This window comes from Bos javanicus, chromosome 16 (genome assembly GCF_032452875.1).
Source record: "Bos javanicus breed banteng chromosome 16, ARS-OSU_banteng_1.0, whole genome shotgun sequence".
NCBI classification, from domain to species: Eukaryota; Metazoa; Chordata; class Mammalia; order Artiodactyla; family Bovidae; genus Bos; species Bos javanicus.
Window position 1 is genome coordinate 6,849,799 of NC_083883.1, and position 26,366 is coordinate 6,876,164.

The 26,366-nt window shown below is 37.5% G+C and overlaps 1 protein-coding gene across 2 annotated transcripts in view; it reads right to left on the reverse strand.

The window, feature by feature from the left end:
* Window positions 1-26,366, reverse strand: part of LOC133227536 (complement factor H) — a 396,803-nt gene that overhangs the window by 283,391 nt on the left and 87,046 nt on the right. The window contains exons 17-22 of one of the 2 annotated variants that reach the window (XM_061382127.1): window positions 18,617-18,826; window positions 17,746-17,919; window positions 15,738-15,914; window positions 14,515-14,688; window positions 3,094-3,276; window positions 2,256-2,664 (exon numbers count right to left, since the gene is read on the reverse strand). In XM_061382127.1, coding sequence (XP_061238111.1) covers window positions 2,468-2,664; window positions 3,094-3,276; window positions 14,515-14,688; window positions 15,738-15,914; window positions 17,746-17,919; window positions 18,617-18,826 — 1,115 coding nt within the window. In that variant the 3' untranslated portion in view covers window positions 2,256-2,467. Of the gene's footprint in view, window positions 1-2,255; window positions 2,665-3,093; window positions 3,277-14,514; window positions 14,689-15,737; window positions 15,915-17,745; window positions 17,920-18,616; window positions 18,827-26,366 lie in introns of those variants that run through there. The other variant, XM_061382126.1, reaches the window with a different exon arrangement.

The window sequence follows — 26,366 nt, forward strand, 5'->3', positions numbered from 1 at the left end:
AGGGAGAGGGTGGGATGCTTTGGGAGAATGGCACTGAAACATGTATAATATCATATAAGAAATGAATTGCCGGTCCAGGTTCAATGCAAGATACAGGATGCTTGGGGCTGGTGCACTGGGATTACCCAGAGGGATGGTACGAGGAAGGAGGTGGGAGGGGGTTCAGGATGGGGAACATGTGTACACTCGTGGCAGATTCATGTTGTTGTATGGGAAAACCAATACAATATTGCAAAGTAATTAGCCTCCAATTAAAATAAATACATTTATATTTTTTAAAAAAATTTAAAATGAATGAATATAACAAAACAGCAACAGACTCACAGGTACAGATAACCAGCAAGTGGTTGCCAGTGGGGAGAAGGAAGCAGGGAGGAGCAATAGGCGTATTTGATTAAGAGGTATTATGTATAAAACAAAGAATCTCCAAGGACATACCATACAACACATGAAGCATAACCAATATTTTACAATAACTCTAAATACAGTACAGTATTTAAAACTTGTGGATCTCTGTGTTATACACCTGAAACTTGTAAATCAACTATATGTCAACTACAAATTATTTAAAAACAAATTATTTTAAAGATTTGCTAAAACTTTTTAGGTGAAAGTTGATTATGAACAGAGTCTGTAAATTAACACTCATCTTTACACAGAATGACAATAAATGCAGAAAAATGATAGAACTGATCTTTAAAAATCACCATTTTCTAGACAACAGTGAAATAACTGTTTGTAGCCTTGGTCATAAATAGATTCTACAATGATTAGTTGAAAAATTTGGAGAAATAATATCTACAAAAATGTTAACATTTACAGCAAAGTAACTTATCAACTGTAACAATTTCATTTAAGGGTGAGAAAAACAGCTGTTACCAGCAATTCAGATTTAAATCAATTAGCACCAATGGTGATGGCCATGCTTCTTAGACTAAGAAGGTCACTTGACTTGATGCAGTACAAAGTAATAAGATATCACCTTAAATATTGTAGCTTGATTATTTAAATCTATTTTAATAATAAAATTTTTATGATACTTAGAAATTTAAAATGTTTATAGTTAACTGATTTAACTTTAAAAAAAAATAATATGCTGTTTAAAATGTATGAACATAAACATCACCTTTCAGACTGGTGGTGAATGTTTCTAAAATGCTCTGTACCAGCAAAATGAGGAAAACGTTACTAGATCTGGAGTTTATTACCAAATTGATCTCTAAAGCTCCTCTTGTGTCACTCTGCATATTTCTTTTAGAAAATATTTTGAAGTTCAAAGTTGATATACACTGAAGACAGAAAAATTCAAGAATTCATGTAAGTAAAAAGAAGTGAAACACCTTTTACACCTATTATCTGTGAATTCAACTCTAGCTATACTAGTTTCTTACATTTTTTGCCAATATTTTTTATAAAAAGTTATTCACTGTTTAAAGCAGAGTGTCTTTACATGTGTGTGTATATTTAATGTTGAATTTTTAATCACTTATACTCCGTGTTATAGTAGTTATGCAATGTGATTCTCATTGTTCTTTATTTGAATTATGTGTATTTTGATAAGCATCTTGTAAAATATTATGAGATCCAACCAGTCCAGCCTAACGGAAATCAGTCCTGAATGTTCATTGGGAGGACTGATGCTGAAGCTAGAACTCCATTATATTGGCCACCTGATGTGAAGAGCTGACTCCTTTGAAAAAACCCTGACGCAGGGAAAGATTGGAAGGAGGAGAAGGGGATGACAGAGGATGAGATGGTTGGATGACATCACTGACTCAATGGACATGGGTTTGAGTAAGCTCCGGGAGTTGCTTATGGACAGGGAGGCCTGGGAGTGCTGCAGTGCATGGGGTCGCAAAGAGCCGGACACGATTGTGTGACTGAACTGTACTGAAATATTATGTATCTCATCATTTATGGTTTATTCATCTATTGATAGATGAGCAAAAGTAAGATAAACTACTTATATTTAATTCCTGACATAAGTATGACATCAAACATATAAAAGCAAACTATGTCATACTTATGTCAGGAATTAAATATAAGTAGTTTATCTTACTTTTGCTCATCTATTTTGAATGTTTTCCATTTCTTTCCACACTTTTCCCCCATGTCTTCTAAAACAGAGTTTCAGAAACCCTCAGAAGTAATGGAGAAAGCTTTAAGAAAGTTAGGAAACTGATGGATGGAAGGAGGCATGGAAGTGATTGAATCTAATTTCTTGCTATAAATGTTTCATGAACAGGACACATACATTTTGATTTGCCAGGTTTAATGAGGTATTTTAAGAAGTGATTCATTGGACCCATCTCTCAATTACATTGTTCCCATAATATTTAACACAAATCTGATTTATGATTCAAGATGAGTTAAAAAATACTTGAGAAAATAAACAGAACTGAATTAATAAGGAAAAATCTGAATATATGTACATATTTCAGTTTTACAACTGCATTTAGTCAATGTTTTATCCACATCGAGGATACACCACCTTTCCTTCCCGACAAGTTGCTCGAAATGTATGTTTTGGTGTCAGTTCACGATAACCATATCGACACATAAATTCAATAGTATCCTCTGTTTTAGAGTAAATTTTTTTATCATGTTTCCATCTTAACTGTATGTGATGTTTTCTCATTGTTTCTTCTGAAATTGTACATGCCTCTAAAATTAAAGAAAATAAACATAAACTGTGAGTAATATGCAAATACTTTCAACAGAATTTCAGGGTTTCAAGAACTTTGGCAAAAATCTTCCTCAAACATTTTCCAATCAATACACTGAAAATGTATAATGTAGGTTTCATCATATTTAAAAAATTAATGATATAAGAATGAGATACTTTGTTTAGTCTAATCATTAAATGTTATAAGATTCATAATGTCAGTTATTAAATGAAGAGCTTTCATAAAGGAGCCATTGTTGCTTGAACATGAAATTTTCTAACTTTATTTCTATATACAGAGATTAATCCTTGGTGTGCAAGCATTAACTGGTTATTATTTAATCCATAAAAACTCTATTAAAAACAGTTAAACATTATGCTGTGTACAAGGGTTATCCCAGGATCCAAGAGAAGTTTAAAGCATTTACCTAAGCATTTTGGTAGTTGTGACCACTCTCCATTCCGACATACTACGTTTTTGTTTCCCCGAAGTTCATAGTAGGCCTGACACCGGTACTCAACAATCATTCCTGAAGGATATACTGATTGCAGGAGTGAGGTAATGTCTCCATTGTCTATTGGTGGAGGAGGCCCACATTTTCCTTGAGAGTCTAAAAAATAATGGCGTTTGATTTATTCAAAGACAACTCCTACAGTTTTAAACAAATAAAAAGGCAGCCAAATATGTCATATCAAAACTTAAGATTTCTGATGACAGAAATGATTTATAGGAGGAATTTTAATCACTTAATCAGAAATACACATTTTAAGACCTTATTTTACCACCATGGAAGCACATATAGTACTTTAACCAATATGTCTGCTTTGCAGTGTCCTGATGTTCAAACATGTTTTCTTTCAGAGTATATGCTGGGAAGATGGATAGCTAAGATAAAAAAATTTTTACTCTTTTATACAACATGTTGCATGTCTGTGAAAGGAAACTTTGGCTTCCATTTCTGGACAAGATGAGGTAAAAATATTTGTGCTTATAGCATCTGCTAAGTATTCCTTCTGCCAAATAAAGGTCCTGAACATATTATAAAAACCAACACAGAAGACTGTGAAACAGGTATAAGTCAATCTGCTTAGGGACCTTGGGATTCAAAGAGTTACACTGAAAAGAGAACTTGGGGTTCTCATTTTGCCTTCTATGTACCCTGAATGGGCCACAGAGACAGCAATCCAAAATAATACAAGTTGAGAAAGAAAAAAAGTCTCATGAAGCAGTTGATCTCTTTAAGAAAAGGCCCAGAAAAGAGTAGCCTAACAAGATACAAACAGTTTTCACAACACTGAATTAGTCTAGAAATACTACACTAAGTGTGCACACTAAGTTCTTGTGTGCACCAGGACCCAGAGACCCCACAGAGACTAAGCCAGAATTGTGTCTGAGTGTCTCCTGCAGAAGTACAGGTGAGGAGTGCACTGCTACAGGGGCAGGAGCTCTGGGTGCAGTAGACCTGGGTATTGCATAAGCCCTCTTGGAGGAGGGTGCAATTAACCCCACTACAGAGCCACCAGAACCTACACAGGACTGTAGAAACAGACTCTTGGAGGGCACAAACAAAACCCTGTGCACAAAAGAATCCAGGAAAAAGAAGCAATGACTCCAAAAGAGACTGACCCAGACTTGCTCGTCCATGTCCAGGAGTCTTCAGCAGAGGCATGGGTTAGCACTGGCCTGCTGCAGGTTTGGGGGCATTGAGTCCAGCAGTGCATGCATAAGACCTTTTGAATTAGATCACCAATATCTTCCTTATCTCCACCATTGTTTGGCCACAGGTCAAAAACCAGAGAGAGAATATGACCCTACCCATCAACAGAAAATTGAACAAAAGATTTACTGAGCATGGCCCCTTCCATCAGACCAAGACCCAGTTTCACCCTGAGTCAGTCTCTCTCATCAGGAAGCTTCAATAAGCCGCTTATCCTCATCCATCAAAGGGCAGACAGAATGAAAACCACAATCACAGAAAATGAACCAGTCTGATCACATGGACAACAGCCTTGTAGGACTCCATGAAACTCTGAGCCATGCCGTATAGGGCCTACAAGTTGGATGGGTCATGGTGGAGGATTCTGACAAAATGTGGGTGACTAGCGAAGGGAATGCCAAACCACTTCAGTATTCTTGCCTTGAGAACCCCATGAACATTATGAAAAGGCAAAAAGTTATGACACTGAAAGATGAACTCCTCAGGTAGGGAGGTGCCCAATATGCAGATCAGTGAAGAAATAATTCCAGAAAGAATGAAGAGATGAAGAAAAAGCAAAAACAACATTCAATTGTGGATGTGACTGGTGATGGAAGTAAAGCCTGATGCTGTAAAGAGCACTATTGCATAGGGACCTGGAATGTTAGGTCCATGAATCAAGGCAAATTGGAAGTGGTCAAACAGGAGAGGGCAAGGGTGAACATCGGCATTTTAAAAATCAGCAAACTAAAATGGACTTGAATGGGTGAATTTGACTCAGATGACCAGTATATCTACTACTGTGAGCAAGAATCCCTAAGAAGAATTGGAATAGCCACGATATTCAACAAAACAGTCTGAAATGCAGTGCTTGCATGCAATCTCAAAAATGACAGAACAATTGCTGTTCATTTCCAAGCCAAACCATTGACAAGCACAGTAATCCAGGTCTATGCCCTGAACAGCAATGCTGAAGAAGCTGAAGTGGAATGGTTTTCTGAAGATGTACAAGGACTTCTAGAACTAACAAGCAAAAAGATGTCCTTTTCATTATACTGGACTGGAATGCAAAAGTGGGAGGTCGAGATATCTGGACTAACAGGCAAGTTTGGCATTAAGAGTACAAAATGAAGCAGGGAAAAGGGTAACAGAGTTTTACCAAGGGAACACACTGGTCATAGCAAACACCCTCTTCCAATAACACAAGTGAAATCTCTACACATGGACATCACCAAATGTCCATGGAAAACTCTACACATGGACAATACCAAAATCAGATTGATTATATTCTTTGCAGCCAAAGATGGAGAAGCTCTATACAGTCAGCAAAAACAAGACTGGGACCTGACTGTGGCTCAGATCATGAACTCCTTGTTGCCAAATTCATACGTAAATTGAAGAAAGATGTGAAAACCACTAGACATTCAGGCATGACCTAAATCAAATCCCTTACAATTAGAGTGGAAGAAACAAATAGATTCATGGGATTTGATAAGACAGAATGCCTGAACAACTATGGAGAGTGGTTCCTGACTTTGTATGGAGGAAGGGATCAAAATCATTCCCAATAAAAAGAAATAAAAACAGCAAAATGGTTGCCTCAAGAGGCCTTACAAATAGCTGAGAAAAGAAGAGATGCTAAAGGCAAAGGACAAAAGGAAAGATAAAACTATTTGAATGCAGTGTTCCAAAGAATCCAAGGAGAAAAAAGAAAGCCTTCCTCAGTGATCAGTGGAAAGAAATAGAGGAAAACAATAGAATGGGAAAGACTGGAGATCTCTTCAAGAAAACTAGAGATACCAAGGACATTTCATACAACGATGGGCACTATAAAGGACAAAAATGGTATAGACCTAACAGAAGTAGAAGATATTAAGAAGAGAAGGCAAGAATATATAGAAGAACTATACAAAAAAGATCTTCATGACCCAGATAACCACAAAGGTGTGATCACTCACCTAGAGCCAGACATCCTAAAATACAAAGTCAAGTATGCCTCAGGAAGCATCACTGCAAACAAAGCTAGTGGAGGTGATGGTATTCCAGTTGAGTTATTTCAAATCCTAAAGATGATGCTCTTTAAGTGCTGCCCTCAGTATGCCAGCAAATTCAGCAGTGAACAAAGGTCTGCAAAATGTCAATTTTCATTCCAATCCCAAAGAAAGGCAATCCCAAAGAATGTTCCAACTACAGTACAATAGCATTCATCTTACACGCTAGTAAAGTAATGCCCAAGTTCTCCACGCTAGGCTTAACAGCACATGACCCATGAAATTCCTGATGCTCAAACTGGATTCAGAAAAGGCAGAGAAACCAGAGATCAAATTGCCAACATCCATTGGATCATCAAAAAAACAAGAGAGTTCCACAAAAAAATCCACTTCTGTTTTATTGACTACACCAAAACCTTTGACTGTGTTGATCACAACAAACTGTGGAAATTAAACAGATGGTAACAACTGACCTGCCTCTTGAGAAATCTGTATGCAGGTCAAGAAGCCACAGTTAGAATCAGACATGGAAGAAAAACTGGTTCCAAATCAGGAAAGGAACACATCAAGTCTGTATACTGTCACCTGCTTATTTAACTTCTATGCAGAGTACATCATGCAAAATTCCAAGCCAGATGAAGCACAAGCTGGAATCAATATTGTCAGGAGAAATATCAACAACGTCAAATATGCAGATGGCACCACCCTTATTGCAGAAAGTGAAGAAGAGCTAAAGAGTCTCCTAATGAAAGTGAAAGAGGAGAGTGGAAAAGTTAGCTTAAAAATCAACATTCAGAGAACTAAGGTAATGGCATCCAGTCCCATCACTTCATAGCAAACAGATGGTGAAACAATGGAAACTGTGAGAGACTTTATTTTGGGGGCTCCAAAATCACTGCAGATGGTGAGTGCAGCCAGGAGATTAAAACACACTTGCTCCTTAGAAAAAAGTTATGACCTACTTAGATAGCATATCAAAAAGCAGAGACGTTACTTTGCCAACAAAATTCCACCTAGTGAAAGCTATGATTTTTTCAGTTGTCATGTATGGATGTGAGAGTTGGACTATAAAGAAAGCTGAGCACCAAAAAATTGATGCTTTTGAACTGTGGTGTTGGAGAAGACTCTTGAGAGTCCCTTGGAATGCAAGGAGATCAAACCAGTCAATCCTAAAGGAAATCAGTCCTGAATATTTATTGGAAGGACTGATAATGAAGCTGAAGCTCCAATACTTTGACCAGCAGACGAAAAGAACTGACTATTTGGAGAAAATCCTGATGCTGGGAAAGATTGAAGGCAGAAGGATAAGGGTATAACAGAGGATGAGATGGTAGGAGGGCATCACTGACTTGATGGACATGAGGTTAGTTAAGCTTTGGGAGTTGGTGATGGATGGGAAATCCTGGTGTGCTTCAGTCCATCGAGTTGCAAAGAGTCAGACATGACTAAGCAACTGAATTGGACTGATTTAGTCTAGAAACACACGATGGCAGAAACCTCAGACCAATCCTTTCCATGCCTTGATCTACAGGGTCCAAGTAAGCAGCTCATATTTCCACCCACATAATGAGCGAACTCTTGAGAGAGTCCCTTGGACTGCAAGGAGGTCCAACCAGTCCATCCTAAAGGAGATCAGTTCTAGGTGTTCACTGGAAGGACTGATGTTGAAGCTGAAACTCCAATACTTTGGCCACCTCATGCGAAGAGCTGACTCATTGGAAAAGACCCTGAAGCTGGGAGGGACTAGGGGCAGGAGGAGAAAGGGATGACAGAGAATGAGATGGCTGGATGGCATCACCAACTCGATGGACATGAGTTTCAGTGAACTCACCGAATTGGTGATGGACAGGGAGGCCTGGCGTGCTGTGATTCATGGGGTTGCAAAGAGTCGGACATGACTGAGCGACTAAACTGAACTGAACTGAACTGAATGAGGAAACAAGAAACCTCTGCCCTTTCTCCTGGTGTCAGAGGAGGTCAGGTGGGAACTTTAGCCTTGCACCCTACATGGCAGTAATTTATCACCCTACATGGCTGATTAATGAAGGAGTCCAATAACATCCTTAGTCTCAAGATAATAAAGCTCAAGTGTCTGAATACAGTTGAAAATCCTTTATCAGACCAAAGACCAGGTAAACCTCAAAAGAGAAAAAGCAATCAACAGAAGACAACACTGAGATGACACAGATATTGAAATCATTGGATGATGGTTTTTAAAAATCTAGTCTAATTGGTAGAACTAGAAAATAGATTATTAGAAAACCACATGGATTGACAATATATCACAGATGGCAGAATGATCAATAAGTTTGAATATTAACTAACCTTGAAAATAGACTGAAAAGAAAATGGACATAGCTTCAAGTATCTGTGGGAAGATAGCAAAGAAGGTTGAACATGAAGTTGAAAATAAAGAATAAGAGATAAAAAAATAATGGCTGAGTTCCCTGTGCCATCATTTTCTGATGGTCTAAATGGAAAGGAAATCCAAAAGAATGGGGATATGTGTATATGTGTAGCTGATTCACTTTGATGTACAGTGAAGCTAACACTATATTGTATAGGAAATACACTCTAAAAAATTTTTTTTGAATAATGGCTGATAATTTCTCAAATAGGGCATATGACTTAGCAACTAACCAAAAACAACTACATGCTAAAACTGCTCAGTGAATTCCAAATAGGATGGAGCCAAATAACTTAATGTCAAGATACATCATAATCAGTTCCTGTTGTGTTGTTCAGTTGCTCAACTGTTTCTGACTCTTTGCAACCCCATGGATTGTAGAAAGCCCGGGTTCCCGGTCCTTCATTAACTCCCAGAGTTTGCTCAAAGTCATGTCCATTCTGTCGATCATGCCATCCAACCATCTCATTTCCTGATGTCCCTTCTCCTCCTGCACTTAATCTTTTCCAGTATCAGGTTCTTTTCCAAGGAGTCAGTTCTTCTCATCAGGTGGCCAAAATACTGGAGCTTCAGCTTCAGCATCAGTCCTTCCAATGAATATTCAGAACTGATTTCGTTTAGGAATGACTGGCTTGATCTCCGTGCAGTCTCAGGGACTCTCCAGAGTCTTTTTCAGCACCACAGTTCAAAAACTCAATTCTTTGGTAGTCAGCCTTCTTTGTGGTCAAACATTCACATCCATACATTACTGCTTGAAAAACCGTAACTTTGACAATATGAACCTTTGTTGGTAAAGTGATGTCTCTGCTTCTTACCATGTTGTCGAGGTTTTTATGGCTTTTCTTCCAAGGAGTCTTTTAATTTCATGGCTGCAGTCAGCACCCACAGTGATTGTGAAGCTAAAAAGAATGAAGTCTGTCACTGTTTCCATTTTCCCCAATTTTTAACATACAGTGATGGAACCCGATACAATGAACTTCGTTTTTTGAATGTGGTTTTAAGCTAGCTTTTTCAATCTCCTCTTTCACCATTATCAAGAGGCTCTTTAGTTCCTCTTTGCTTTCTGACATTAGTGTGATGTCATCTGTGTATCTGAGGTTATTGGTATTTTTCCTGGCAATCTTGATTCCACCTTGTGCTTCTTCCAGCCTGGTATTTTGTGTGATGTTAAAGTAGCAGGGTGACAATATAGCCTTGACACACTCCTTTCCCAATTTTGAATCAGTTTGTTGTTCCATTCCAGTTCTAACTGTTGCTTCTTGACCTGCATACAGGTTTCTCAGGAGGCCAGTAAGGTGGCCAAGTATTCCCATCTCTGTAAGAATTTTCCACAATTTGTTGTGATCCACACAGTCAAAGACTTTAGTGTAGTCAATGAAGCAGAGTGTTTCTTCAATTCCTTTGCTTTTTCTATGATCCAACAGATGTTGTCAATTTAATTTCTAGTTTCACCATCTTTCTAAATTTAGCTTGTACATCTCGAAGTTCTCAGTACACATGTTGAAATTTAGCTTGAAGGATTTTGAGTATTACCTTGCTAGCATGTGAAATGAGCCCAGTTGTGTTGTGGTAGTATGAATATTCTTTGGCATTGCCCTTCAACTGACGTTTTCCAGTCCTATAGCCAATGCTGACCTTTCCAAATTTGCTGGCATATTACGTATAGTATTTTCACAGCATCATCTTTTAGCATTTGAACTAGCTCAGCTGGAATCCCATCACCTCCACTAGCTTTGTTTGTAGTGATGCCCACTTGACTTCACATTCCAGGATTTCTGGCTCCAGGTGACTTGTGGTTATCTGGGTCATTAAGTCCTTTTCTGTACAGTTCTTTTGTATATTCTTGCCACCTCTTCTTAATACCTTCTGCTTCTCTTAGGGGCATACTGTTTCTGCCCTTTATGTGCCCATCATTACATGAAATGTTCCCTTGCTCTCTCTAATTTTCTTGAAGACATCTCTAGTCTTCTCCATTGTATTGCTTTCCTCTTTTTTTTTTTGCATTGCTCACTTAACAAGGCTTTCATATCTCTCCTTGCTATCCTTTGGATTCTGCATTCAGATGCATATATTTTCCCTTTTGTCCTTTGCACTTTGCTTCTTTTCTTTCATCTCTTTGTAAGGCCTTCTCAGAAAGCCATTTTTCATTGTTGCATTTCTGCTTCTTGGGGATGGTTTTTCTCACTGCCTCCTATACAAACCTCCATTCATAGTTCTTCAGGCACTCTCTCAGATCTAGTCCCTTGAATATTTTTATCCTTTCTGCTATATAATCATAAAAGCCGTAATGGCCTAGTGGTTTTCCCTGCTTTCTTCAAGTCTGAATTTCACAATAAGGAACTCATGATCTGAGCCACAGTTAGCTTCCAATCTTGGTTTTGCTAACTGTATAGAGCTTCTCTATCTTTGACTGCAAAGAATATAATCATTCTGATTTCGGTACTGACCATGTCGTGATGTCCCTGCATAGAACTGTCTCTTGTGTTTTTGAAAAAGATGTTTGCTATGACCCTTGTCTTCTCTTGTCAAAACTCTTTTAGCCTTTCCCCTGCTTCATTTTGTACTCCAAGGCCAAACTTGCCTGTTACTCCAGGTATCTTTTTATTCCTACCTTGCATACCAGTTCCCTGTATGAAAAGCAGATTTTTTTTGGTTTCTCCGGATAAACTACCTACATGCATCTAAATACCTAGAGAGACTAAAAAAAACATGCAAAGACATATACTCAAAAACAATGCAGATCCATTTCAAACTATTTTATAATGTTCAAAAATCCACAAGGAAGTCAAGAAAAGAAAAACGTTGAGAATTGAAGGAAACACACACAAAACAAATAAGAAAATGGCAGACTGTCCTTAATAGTTAAGTCACTCTAAATATAAATGGTCCTAAATATATCGATGCAAAATGGCTGTCTGGGGAGGCCTTACAAATAGCTGTGAAAAGAAGAGAAGCAAAAAGCAAAGGAGAAAAGGAAAGATATAAGCATCTGAATGCAGACTTCCAAAGAATAGCAAGAGATAAGAAAGCCTTTCTCAGCGATCAAAGCAAAGAAATAGAGGAAAACAAAAGAATGGAAAAGACTAGAGATCTCTTCAAGAAAATTAGAGATACTAAGGGAACATTTCATGCAAAGATGGGCTCGATAAAGGACAGAAACGGTATGGACCTAACAGAAGTAGAAGATATTAAGAAGAGATGGAAAGAATACGCAGAAGAACTGTACAAAAAAGATCTTCACGATCCAGATAATCACGATGGTGTAATCACTGACCTAGAGCCAGACATCCTGGAATGTGAGGTCAAGTGGGCCTTAGAAAGCATCACTACAAACAAAGCTAGTGGAGCTGAAGGAATTCCAGTTGAGCTATTCCAAATCCTGAAAGATGATACCATGAAAGTGCTGCACTCAATATGCCAGCAAATTTAGAAAACTCAGCAGTGGCCACAGGACTGGAAAAGGTCAGTTTTCATTCCAATCCCAAAGAAAGGCAATGCCAAAGAATGCTCAAACAACCACACAATTACACTCATCTCACATGCTAGTAAAGTAATGCTCAAAATTCTCCAAGCCAAGCTTCAGGAATACATGAACCATGAACCTCCTGATGTTCAATCTGGTTTTAGAAAAGGCAGAGGAACCAGAGATCAAATTGCCAACATCTGCTGGATCATGCAAACAGCAAGAGAGTTCCAGAAAAACATCTATTTCTGCTTTATTGACTATGCCAAAGCCTTTGACTGTGTGGATCACAATAAACTGTGGAAAATTCTGAAAGAGATGGGAATACCAGAACACCTGACCTGCCTCTTGAGAAATCTGTATGCAGGTCAGGAAGCAACAGTTAGAACTGGACATGGAACAACAGACTGGTTCCAAATAGGAAAAGGAGTACGTCAAGGCTGTATATTTAACTTATTTACTTATACACAGAGTACATCATGAGAAACACTGGGCTGGAAGAAACACAAGCTGGAATCAAGATTGCCGGGAAAAATATAAATAACCTCAGATATGCAGATGACCCCACCCTTATGGCAGAGAGTGAAGAAGAACTAAAAAGCCTCTTGATGAAAGTGAAAGTGGAGAGTGAAAAAGTTGGCTTAAAGCTCAACATTCAGAAAATGAAGATCATGGCATCCGGTCCCATCATTTCATGGGAAATAGGTCGGGAAACAGTGGGAACAAGTGTCAGACTTTATTTTTGGGGCTCCAAAATCACTGCAGATGGTGACTGCAGCCATGAAATTAAAAGACTCTTACTCCTTGGAAGGAAAGTTATGACCAACCTAGAAAGCATATTCAAAAGCAGAGACATTACTTTGCCTACAAAGGTCCATCTAGTCAGGGCTATGGTTTTTCCTGTGGTCATGTATGGATGTGAGAGTTGGACTGTGAAGAAGGCTGAGTGCTGAAGAACTGATGCTTTTGAACTGTGGTGTTGGAGAAGACTCTTGAGAGTCCCTTGGACTGCAAGGAGATCCAACCAGTCCATTCTGAAGGAGATCAGCCCTGGGATTTCTTTGGACGGAATGATGCTAAAGCTGAAACTCCAGTACTTTGGCCACCTCATGCAAAGAGTTGACTCATTGGAAAAGACTCTGATGCTGGGAGGGATTGGGTGCAGGAGGAGAAGTGGAAGACAGAGGATGAAATGGCTGGATGGCATCACTGACTTGATGGACATGAGTTTGAGTGAACTCCGGGAGTTGGTGATGGACAGGGAGACCTGGCGTGCTGCGATTCATGGGGTCACAAAGAGTCAGACATGACTGAGCGACTGAACTGAACTGAACTGTACTGAATGTACTTCTTGGTTTGGATTCCCATTCTGTCTTGTCTCTAAACACTGAAGTATCCCAGTACCAAGTTCAGCCTTTTTATTTTAATGTGTACACTCATTTCCTGCATGAGTTCAGCTAGTTATTGTTCAGTCACCAAGTCATGTCTAACACTTTGTGACCCCACGGACTGCTCATGCCAGGTTTCCAGGTCCCTGAGCTCTCCCAGAGTTGCGTAAGTTCATGTCCACTGAATCAGTGATGTCACCCAAACATCTCATCTTCTGTCACCCTCTTCTCTGTCTTCCTTCAACCTTCCAATGAATCAGCTATTCACATCAAGCTTAGCTTGAGGATTTTGAACGTAACCTTACTAGCATGGGAGATGACTGCTACTGTCTGGTGATCTGAACATTTTTTAGTATTGTCCTTCTTGGGAATTGGTGAGGATTGACCTTTTCCACTCCTATGACTACTGCTGGGTTCCCCAAATTGCTGACCTAATGAGTGTAGCACTTTTGTAGCATCATCCTGTAGGATTTTAAATAGCTCTGCTGGAACTCAGCTAGTAACCTACCTTTAAATATCATCCATAGGTACAGCTGCCCACATCTATGTCAGATTTTGTGATCAGGCCCCAGCTGCTTATTCCATGTCTCAATGTGGAATTTCTTGGGCTGTTAAATGTAACTATGGTATCTTTTACACACTTATCTTCAGAAAACAACTGACTATCTTAATGTTTTAAGACAGGAAATGTCCCATGATTCCAACTTCTCAAATCTGGTCAACACTGTCATACAATAAACATGTTAGATTACATATTCAGACCACAAAAGAACTGGATTTTTAGCATCATTTTTTTTTGCAACCAGAAATTATTCCAGAAAGGCTACTTCATCCTAATTTTGATTCAATATATCTTGTTATTATATTCTCTAAATTGGGTGGACAGGGTGAGTAAGATACTACCTTTACACTGAGGTGGTTCTGTCCAAGTTCCATTTAAACATACGACTTCCATCTCCCCAAAAAGGTCATAATTCCCAATGCATTCGTAACGTGCTCTCTCTTCACTTTGATATTTAGACTTCTGATTGTGTATAATAGCATTTTCCACTTGAGGTGGATTCCCACAGGAAACATCTGAATAGAAAGGTAAAAAAGTATCTCTAATATAATGATTATCATGAACAGCAAGGGAGAAATAGAATGTCAAATATATTCCATGGTTGTTTCAATTCAACAGTTAATCTGTCATGAAAGACTGCTAATTGTCATCAGTTTATATGTAAGGTTAAGGGAAAGGAAATAAAGCAATATTTTTCAGCAGGAATTAAACTTCTGTACCTTAATTCTCTCCCTTATACTTCACTAGAAAAGTGATACACAATTTTTAGGGCACTGAAAAAAAACAGTTTTCCTGGAAATCTCTTTTTGAGGTTAGTAAAATAAAAATTATAAAGTATATAAATTCAAAATGAATTTATAAATCATAAGCAAAACATAATAAAAATATCATTTGACTTCAAGATTTGGTTTACATTCATCCTGTTTATGATATATAACTTTAGGGCCTTTCAGAAAATAAACACAGTAGGTTCTTCTTTAGAGATTGATCAAGAATTAAACACTTTGAAGAATACTATAGTTGCAAGGAGAAGATGATTAATTAAAGATTTGAACAAAAATCTGGAAAAATAATAGAAAAATAAAGTGTAAATTTACAAAACTATACTTTAATGATATTTTGGGGCAAATGCTAAGGACATCACCATCAATGATGTGCATTTTTCAGTGTGATTCAGGGGATGAAGAGGCTGTAACTACAAGAGGCTGTAGCCATGGGTCCTAAACTGAAATACACACAGAATTCCTTGGCAATCATCAAGACATTGTCAGAGTTGCAGCCCCAGAGGTTTAGATTCAACAAGTCTGAGTGAGCCTGTGAATCTGCTTGCATATAACAGTTTACAGAATTTGCTGAGAATGCTCTTCCAGGACTGTGCTTTGAGAACTATTGGGCTACAACACCAAACACTGGGAACACAAGTCTATCCCTTTTTATGTTCAGGCACAAACTGGTTTTGACCTGGCCTAAAAGTAATCTATGTCCATTTAATGATAGTGGAGGCAATTTTCTACATTATATTATTTCAGATACTTATATAAATTTAAAAATTTTACCAAAGTACCTCTGCATGCTGGCCTTCCTATCCATTTGCTCTTAATACACTGTATAGTATTAGATCCATCCAACTGATAATATGATAGACACTTAAAAGCCACTTGTTCTCCTGACCTATAGAAATCCTTCTCCTGATCTGTGAGTACAGCATCCTCAAAGGTGGGCAAGTTAACACAATTTGTGCCTGAAAGAAAAAAGAATATGCATTTGTTTAGTACATCTTTAAAGATTCATAGTGACCACTGATTATATTCCAGAAAATAAATAATTACATATCAAACCAATGAATATTCTACAGCATTTCTCTTATACCTTGAGACAAATGTCAGAAATCTTGATATGTCACATTGACCATCTCTATATTATCAAAAATACAACATGGGAATGATGACATTCTAAGAGGTAGAGCTGCATACTTCTCAAATTTAAGGTATCTTCTCACATGAAAGCCCACCTAAATTATGAATGTTTCTATTTTTGCTTTTATCAAAATATGTTACCTTGAGTTATGTTAAATGTCTTAGAAAATTGCATATTACAAAGAAATGATTGACAAATTAACAACAACTGAGTAGTGATAAGAGCAGAGTTCAGCCATAGTACAGGAACAGAGACCAGAAATCTGAGATGTATATCAGAGGATATTCAAACTGAACCCAAGATGATGTGAAAGAGATAGTTTAGTGTTATCAAATTGCCAACGTCCATTGGATCACAGAAAAAGCAAGGGAATTCCAGAAAAACATCTACTTCTGTTCATTGACTACACTAAAGCACTTGATTGTGTAGATCACAACAAACTGTGGAAAATTCTTGAAGAGATGGGAATACCAGACCACCTTACCTTCCTCCTGAGAAAACTATGCAGGTGAAGAGGTAACAGTTAGATCCGGACACGGACAATTGACTGGCTCAAAATTGGAAAAAGAGTACTTCAAGGGTGTATATTGTCATCCCGTTTATTTAACTTAAATGCAGAGTACATCATACAAAATGCCTGGCTGGATGAAGCTCAAGCTGGCATCCAGATTGCCAGGAGAAATACCAATAATCTCAGCTATGCCTCAGATGACACCACCTTAATGGCAGAAAGTAAAGAGGAACTAAAGGGCCTCTTGGTGAAGGTGGAAGAAGAGACTGAAAAAGCTCGCTTAAAACTCAACATTCAAAAAATGGAGATCATGGTATCCGGTCCCATCACTTCACGGCAAATAAATGGGGAAAAACTGGAAACAGTGACAGACTTCGTTTTCTTGAGCTCTAAAATCACTGTGGATGGTCACTGAAGCCATGAAATTAAAAGACGCTTGCTCCTTAGAAGAAAAGCTATGACAAACCTCAACAGCATATTAAAAAGCAGAGACATCACTTTGCCAACAAAGCTCCACCTAGCCAAAGCTATGACTTTTCCAGTAGTCATGTATGATTTGAGAGTTGGATAGTAAAGAAGAGTCAGGCTGAGTTCCAAAGAATTGATATTTTTGAACTATGGTAATGGAGAAGACTCTTGAAAGTACCTTCGACTGCAAGATCAAAACGGTCAATCCTAAAAGAAATCGACCCTGAATATTCATTCAAAGGACTGATGCTGAAGCTGAAGCTCCAATACTTTGTTCACCTGATACGAAGAGCCAACTTACTGGAAAAGACCCTGATCCTGGGAAAGATTGAGGGCAGGAAGAGAAGGGGACAACAAACAATGAGATGGTTGAATGGCATCACCAATTCAATGGACATTGGTTTAAGCAAACACCAGGAGACAGTGAAGGACAGGGATGCCTGGCTTGCTACAGTCCATAGGGTTGCAAAGAGTCAGAAATGACTGAATGACTGAACTACAACAACAAATCAAACTTTTATTATTTCTAGGGTTATTAATCCTCTACCAGAATTCAGAACTTTTCATAGGTACCTTGTTAAATTCTAGAATTACTGTTTAATTTCATATTTGGGCCATTTATGCTTTGAATTAAAAGATATTTGTCAGCTTTAGAAAAAAAGGAAAAATACTATACTTATGCAATCTTGCGGACGAGACCATTCCCCTCCTAAACATCTTATAGATGCAGGTCCATCAGTTCCAAACCCTTCATCACAGTCATAAGTAACTTCTTCTCCATATTGGTAACTGTCTTTCTTGTGAGATATAACACCATTCTGAATATAAGGTGGAAGTCCACAAGGAAGTCCTGGGAAGAAATGAAAGAATGATTTCATGTTTTGCTAACTTGGAAATTTAATTTGATGTCCTGGTCAACATATTTGGTAGTTTTACTTGAAAATGATAAATCATTATACAGGAACTTCCATGACATGGGAGGAAAGTGCACAAATTTTTCTTAAAATTACCAGTCTGGTGTGTGTCCACTTGAGCAAGAACTTGAAACTGAAATTACCAATATATGAAAGAAATCATCAGTGCTGCTCTAACCAATCATGAGTAATAAAAGAAAAACACATTGAGACTCCACACTTAGGAAAAGTACTTAGGAAAAGTACTATATATTGTAAGACATTAAAAGGGACATTTTAGGGAAGACATAGGACACTTTTTTGAATCTTAGATAGATAGGAATATAAACAGGTTTATGAATATAATAGGTTTAATTTTATTGCATATCTAGTGTTAATACAAAATAATTGCCAAGTTGAAAAGCAATTCTCTATAGAACTAACAAAATTATTAATAACAAAGTGATTAATTTTATGTCAAATTTGATTTAATGTATAAATATATACATTTTATTTTAATATAAATGACCTATAAATAGATGTTACTTGATATATTTAGAAAACTAAAGGATCAAGTCTCATGACTTTGATGACAATTGATTAGTTTTAATGAATGATACTGAAAATAGATTTTGGTTTGCCTAGTGTCCTCACCTACGCACTGAGGTGGAGAGCTCCACTTTCCCATGTGGCATATTATCACATTATTTTCAGATATCTCGAAGCCTTCTTCACATGTATAACTTAACTTAGTGCCATGTGCATACAGCTTTTGTTCATGTATTTCTTTCCTTTCTTCTGCAGAGCTAGATGAGTTAATGGTTCCATGGTCTATTTGAGGTGGTTGAGAACATCCAATTTTTTCTGTATGAAGTACAGAGGTCAAAGAGTAAAGTACAAATATAATCTTTAAATTAAAAATGTTAGTACAATCAAATATTACTTTGGATTTTAAAATAAGAATAAAAAGAAAAGAATACTCAGAACAATTTACAGAATTCTAAAACTGACAGATATTTGAAACTTGCAAGCTATTTGTCTCCATAAACACTATGCTACTACCACTTGTTCCATGTGCCCCTTCATCCTTTTTGAAATGAATGTCTTATTGAAATGTTGGATGTATAACAGTATGTTAGCTTCAAATGGGCTACAAAATGCTTTTACTTTTACATGCATTATAAAATGACTACTAGTATGTCTAGTAGCAATAGTTCCTAACAAATGTATTACAATATTATTGACCATGTTTGTATGCTGTATATTACATCCCCCTGCCTTCGTTATTGCATAACTGGAGTTTGTACTTCAAAATCCCCTGTACCTACTTTGCCAACCCCCTCCTCCTTTCTTGCAACAACTCACTAATTTTCTGTATCTGTATGAGCCTGTTTTCCTTTTGTTTTTAGATTCCACAAATAAGTGAAATCATGTGTCATTTGTCCTTTTCATCTCACCTACATCTCTTAGAATAAATACTTCCTAGACACATCCACGTTGCTGCAAATGGAAATGTTTCATATTTTATGGCTCAGTCATAGTTCACATTGTGTGTATGTATAAAACACCTTCTTTACTTATATATCAGTGGACTCTTTAGGTGGCCTCCATACCTTGGTTATTGTGTGTAATACTGCAATGAACATTGGAGTGCATAATCTTTTTAGATTAGTGTTTTTGGTTCCTATGAATAAATATCCAGTAGTGGAATAGCTGGATCACATGGCAGTTCTACTTTTAAAATTTAAAGGAAATTCCACATTCTTTTTCATAGCAACTCTGCCAGTTTACAATCCCACCAACAGTGCACAAAGATTCCCTTTTCTCCACATCTTTGACAACACTTGATGTTGTCCTTTTCATGGTAGCCATTATGATATGTGTGAAGGGACATCACAGTATGGTTTCAATATGGTTTTCCTGAATACAGTACTCTTGGCTGCAAGTTTTTTTCATTACTTTCTATATGTTGTGCCAGTCCATTATGACCTAAAAAATATTCTTCAGAAGACGTTGATACTTGTAAGGGTCTCCTTGTAGGTAACTACTGCCTTTTCTCAGGAAGGAGAAGAGGGTGACAGAGGGTGATATGGTTGGGTGACATCACCGTTTCAATGGACATGAACCTGGGCAAACTCTGGGAGATGGTGAGAGACAGGAAAGCCTGGCATGTTGCAGTCCATGGGGTCGCAAAGAGTTGGACATGACTTGGCAACTGAACAACAACTTTCTATTAATTAATGTTTTATTTAAATTGGAGGCTAATTACTTTACAATATTGTGGTGGGTTTTGCCATACATTGACATGAGTCAGCCATGGGTGTACCCCCATCCTGAACCCCCCTCCCACCTCCCTCCCTATCCCACCCCTCTGGGTTGTCCCTGTGCACCAGCTTTGAGTGCCCTGTTTCATGCATCGAACTTAGACTGGGGATCTATTTCACATATGGTAATATACATGTTTCAATGCTATTCTATCAAATCATCCCCCACTCGCCTTCTCCCACAGAGTCTAAAAGTCTGTTCTTTATATCTGTGTCTCTTTTGCTGTCTTGCATATAGGGTCATCATGACCATCTTTCTAAATTCCATATATATGCATTAATATACTGTATTGGTGTTTTTCTTTCTGGCTTATATCACTCTGTATAATAGGCTCCAGTTTCATACACCTCATTAGAACTGATTCCAATGCAATCATTTTAATAGCTGAGAAATATTCTGTTGGGCATATGTACCACAACTTTCTTATTCATTCGTCTGCTGATGAACATCTAGGTGGGTTCCATGTCTTAGATATTGTAAACAGTGCTACAACAAACATTGGGGTACATGTGTCTCTTTCAATTCTGTTTTTTTCAATGGGTATGCCCAGCAGTGGGACTGCTGGTTCATATGGCAGATCTGTTTTCAATTTTTTTAAGGAATCTCCACACTGTTACCCATAGTGGTTGTAGTAGTTTGCATTCCCACCAACAGTGTAAGAGGGTTCCCTTTTCTCCACACCTTCTCCTGCATTAGACTTTTAGATAGCAGCCATTCTGACTGGCAGGAGATGGTACCTCACTGTGGTTTTGATTTGCATTTCTCTGACAATGAGTGACGCTGAGCATTTTTTCATGTGTTTGTTAGCCATCTGTATGTCTTCTTTGGAGAAATGTCTGCTTAGTGCTTTGGCCCATTTTTGGATTCGGTCGTTTGTTTTTCTGGTATTGAGCTGCAAGAGTTGTTTATATGATTGTGAGATTAGTTCTTTGTAAGTTGCTTCATTTGCTATTATTTTCTCCCACTCTGAAGGCTGTCTTTTCACCTTACTTAGAGTTGTCTTTGTTGTGCAAAAGCTTTTAGCTTTAATTAGGTCTCATTTGTTTATTTTTGCTTTTATTTCCATTACTCAGTGAAGTGGGTCACAGAAGATCTTGCTGTAATTTATGTCAAAGAGTGTTTTGCCTAAGTTTTTCTCAAGGAATTTTATAGTTTCTGATCTTATGTTAAATCTTAAATCCATTTTGAGTTTACTTTTGTGTATGGTGTTGGAAAGTTTTCTAGTTTTCTTCTGTTATACATGGTTGACCACTTTTCCCAGCACCATTTGTTAAAGAGATTGTGTTTACTCCATTGTATGTTTTTGCCTCCTTTGTCAAAGATAAGGTGTCCACAGGTGCATGGATTTATCTCTGGGCTTTCTATTTTGTTCCATTGATCTATATTTCTGGCTTTGTATCAGTACAATACTATCTCGATGACTGTAGCTTTGTAGTATAGTCTGAAGTCAGGCAGGTTGATTCCTCCAGTGCATTCTTATTTCTCAAGATTGCTTTGGCTATTCGAGGTTTTTTGTGCCATTCTTTTTTCTCAAGATTGCTTTGGCTATTCAAGGTTTTTTTGTATTTCCATACAAATTGTGAAATTATTTGTTCTAGTTCTGTGAAAAAAATGTTGTTGGAGACTGATAGGGATTGCACTGTATCTATAGATTGCTTTGAGTAGTATACTCATTTTCAGTATATTGATTCTCCCGATCCAGGAACATAGTATATTTCTCTATCTATTTGTGTCATCTTTGATTTCCTTCATCAGTGTTTTATAGCTTACCATGTATAGGTCTTTTGTTTCTTTAGGTAGATTTATTCCTAAGTATTTTATTCATTTAATCACAGTGGTGAATGGGATTGTTTCGTTAAATTTTCTTTCTGTTTTCTGATTGTTAGCATATAGGAATGTAAAGGATTTCTGTGTATTAATTTTATATCCTGCAAATTTACTATATTCATTGATTAGCTCTAATAATTTTCTCATGGTGGCTTTAGGGTTTTCTATGTAGAGGATCATGTCATCTGCAAACCATGAGAGTTTTACTGGTTCTTTTCCAATCTGGAGTCCTTTATTTCCTTTTCTTCTCTGAGTGTTATGGATAAAACTTCCAAAACTCTGTTGTATAGTAGTGGTGAGCATTAGCACCCTTGTCCTGTTCCTCACTTTAGGGGAAATGATTTCAATTTTTTGCCACTGAGGATAATGTTTGCTGTGGGTTTATCATATATGGCTTTTATTATGTTGAGGTATGTTCCTTCTACGCCTTCTTTCTGGAGGGTTTTTATCATAAACGGATGTTGAGTTTTGTTAAAGGCTTTCTCTGAATCTACTGAGATAATCATATGTGTTGTTTTCCTTCATTTTATCAATGTGGTGTATTACATTGATTGATTTGTGAATATTGAGGAATCTTTGCATCCTTGAGAAAAAGCCCACTTGGTCATGATGTATGATCTTTTTAATATGTTGTTGGATTCTGATTGCTAGAATTTTGTTAAGGATTTTTGCATCTGTGTTCATCAGTGATATGGGCCTTTAGTGTTCTTTTTCTGTGGCATCTTTGTCTGGTTTTGGAATTAGGGTGATGTTGGCCTCACAGAATGAGTTTGGGAGTTTACCTTCCTCTGTAATTTTCTGGAAAGGTTTGAGTAGGATAGGTGTTGAAAAGAAAAGTGAAAGTGAAGTTGTTTAGTCCTGTCTGACTCTTTGCGACCTCATGGACTGTGTGGGATTTTCCAGGCAAGAGTATTGGAGTGGGTTGCCATTTCCTTGTCCAAGGGAACTTCCCTACCCAGGGATTGAATGCAGGTCTTCTACATTGCAGGCAGATGCTTTACCCTCTGAGCCACCAGGGAAGGATAGGTGTTAGCTCGTATGTAAATTTTTGATAAATTCACCTATGAAGCCATCTGGTCCTGGGCTTTTGTTTGTTGGAAAATTTTTGATTCCAGTGCTATTTCCATGCTTGTGATGGGTCTGTTAAGATTTTCTCTTTCTTCCTGGTTCAATTTTGGAAGGTTACACTTTTCTCAGAATTCGTCCATTTCTTCCAATTTGTCCATTTTATTGGCATATAGTTGCTGATAGTAGACTCTTATGATCCTTTGTATTTCTGTGTTGTCTGTTGTGATGTCTCCATTTTCATTTCTAATTTTATTGATTTGATTCTTCTCCCTTTTTTTCTTGATGAGTCTGGCTAATGGTTTGTCTATTTTATTTATCTTCTCAAAGAACCAGCTTTTAGTTTTGTTGATTTTTGCTATAATCTTCTTTGTTTCTTTTTCATTTATTTCTGCCCTAATTTTTATGATTTCCTTCCTTATACTAACCCTGGGGTTCTTCTTTTTCTTGTTGCTTTAGGTGTAAAGTTAGGATATTTATTTTTCTCTTATTTCTTGAGGTAATCTTGTAAAGCTATGAACCTTCCCCTTAGCATTCTTTTTACTGATTCCCATATGTCTTTGGTTGTTGTGTTTTCATTTTCGTTTGTTTCTATGCATATTTTTATTTCCTTTTTGATTTCTTCCATTATTTTGTTGGTTATTAAGAATCGTGTTACTTATTCTTTTTCCTGTAGTTGACATCTAATCTTACCGCATTGTGATCAGAAAAGATCTTTGAAAGGATTTCAATTTTTTTGAATTTATCAAGGCTAAGTTTATGGCCCACGATGTGATGTATCCTGGAGACTGGTCCTTGTGCACTTGAGGAAAAGGTGAAATGCACAGTTTGAGGGTGAAATGTCCTATAGATATCAATTAGGTCTGACTGGTCCATTGTATCCTTTAAAGTTTGTGTTTCCTTGCTAATTTTCTGTTTGGATGACATGTCCATATGTGTGAGTGGGGTATTAAAATCTCCCACTATTATTGTGTTATTGTTCATTTCTCCTTTCATACTTGTTAGCATTTGCCTTATGTATTGAGCTGCTCCTATGTTGGGTGCATATATATTTATAATGTTATATCTTCTTTTTGGATTGATCCTTTGATCATTAGGTAGTGTCTTTCTTTGTCTTTTTCATGGCTTTTATTTCAAAGTCTATTTTATCTGACATTGCTACTCCTGCTTTCTTTTGGCCTCCATTTGCATGAAATATTTTTTCAGTCTGTATGTGTCCCTTGTTTTGAGGTGGGTCTCTTTTAGACAGCATATATAGGGGTCTGAGTGAACTCCGGGAGTTGGTGATGGACGGGGAGGCCTGGTGTGCTGCGATTCATGGGGTCGCAAAGAGTCAGACACAACTGAGCAACTGATCTGATCTGATCTGATAGGGGTCTTGTTTTTGCATCCATTCAGCCAGTCTTTGTCTTTTGGTTGGGTAATTCAACCCACTTACACTTAAGGTAATTATTGATAAGTATGATCCCATTGCCATTTACTTTGGAACAACAACATTATTAATTTTTTTTCCATTAAATTATAATGTGTCCTGGTATGGACCTTTTCAGGTTCATCTCTTTTTGGGACTGTCTGACTTCTAGACCTGAGTGTCTCTTTCCTTCCCCAGGTTAGAAAAGTTTAGCTATTATTTCTTCAAGTAAGTCTCTGTCTCTCTCTATTTTGTTTTTTTTTATTTTGAAATAAAATGGTTTTTATTATTGCTTTAATTTTCTCCATAGGATTCTAATCTATTTTAGATAATAAATCTCAAGTGTTCCAGGCACCAGACAACTAATTTTTACTTAATTACTACTGACTTACAAACAGAAGAAGACAAATGATTCAAATGTTAAATGATTTTTTAGAACACAGGTTAACCCAAGGCAGTGGACATCTATTTATGAGAAATCTTCCGTGAAAGATAAAATGTGATAATTTACGTTCATCTTTTTTTTTAATTTTATTTTATTTTTAAACTTTACATAATTGTATTAGTTTTGCCAAATATCAAAATGAATCCACCACAGGTATACATGTGCTCCCCATCCTGAACCCTCCTCCCTCCTCCCTCCCCATACCATCCCTCTGGGTCGTCCCAGTGCACTAGCCCCAAGCGTCCAGTATCGTGCATTGAACCTGGACTGGCATCTCGTTTCATACATGATATTTTACATGTTTCAATGCCATTCTCCCAAATCTTCCCACCCTCTCCCTCTCCCACAGAGTCCATAAGACTGTTCCATACATCAGCGTCACTTTTGCTGTCTCGTACACAGGGTTATTGTTATCATCTTTCTAAATTCCATATATATGCGTTAGTATACTGTATTGGTGTTTTTCCTTCTGGCTTACTTCACTCTGTAGAATAGGCTCCAGTTTCATCCACCTCATTAGAACTGATTCAAATGTATTCTTTTTAATGGCTGAGTAATACTCCATTGTGTATATGTACCACAGCTTTCTTATCCATTCATCTGCTGATGGACATCTAGGTTGCTTCCATGTCCTGGCTATTATAAACAGTGCTGCGAGGAACATTGGGGTACACGTGTCTCTTTCCCTTCTGGTTTCCTCAGTGTGTATGCCCAGCAGTGGGATTGCTGGATCATAAGGCAGTTCTATTTCCAGTTTATTAAGGAATCCCCACACTGTTCTCCATAGTGGCTGTACTAGTTTGCATTCCCACCAACAGTGTAAGAGGGTTCCCTTTCCTCCACACCCTCTCCAGCATTTATTATTTGTAGACTTTTGGATCGCAGCCATTCTGACTGGTGTGAAACGGTACCTCATAGTGGTCTTGATTTGCATTTCTCTGATAATGAGTGATGTTGAGCATCTTTTCATGTGTTTGTTAGCCATCTGTATGTCTTCTTTGGAGAAATGTCTATTTAGTTCTTTGGCCCATTTTTTGATTGGGTCATTTATTTTTTCTGGAGTTGAGCTGGAGGAGTTGCTTGTATATTTTTAAGATTAGTTGTTTGTCAGTTGCTTCATTTGCTATTATTTTCTCCCATTCTGAAGGCTGTCTTTTCACCTTGCTGATAGTTTCCTTTGATGTGCAGAAGCTTTTAAGGTTAATTAGGTCCCATTTGTTTATTTTTGCTTTTATTTCCAATATTCTGGGAGGTGGGTCATAGAGGATCCTGCTGTGATGTATGTCGGAGAGTGTTTTGCCTATGTTCTCCTCTAGGAGTTTTATAGTTTC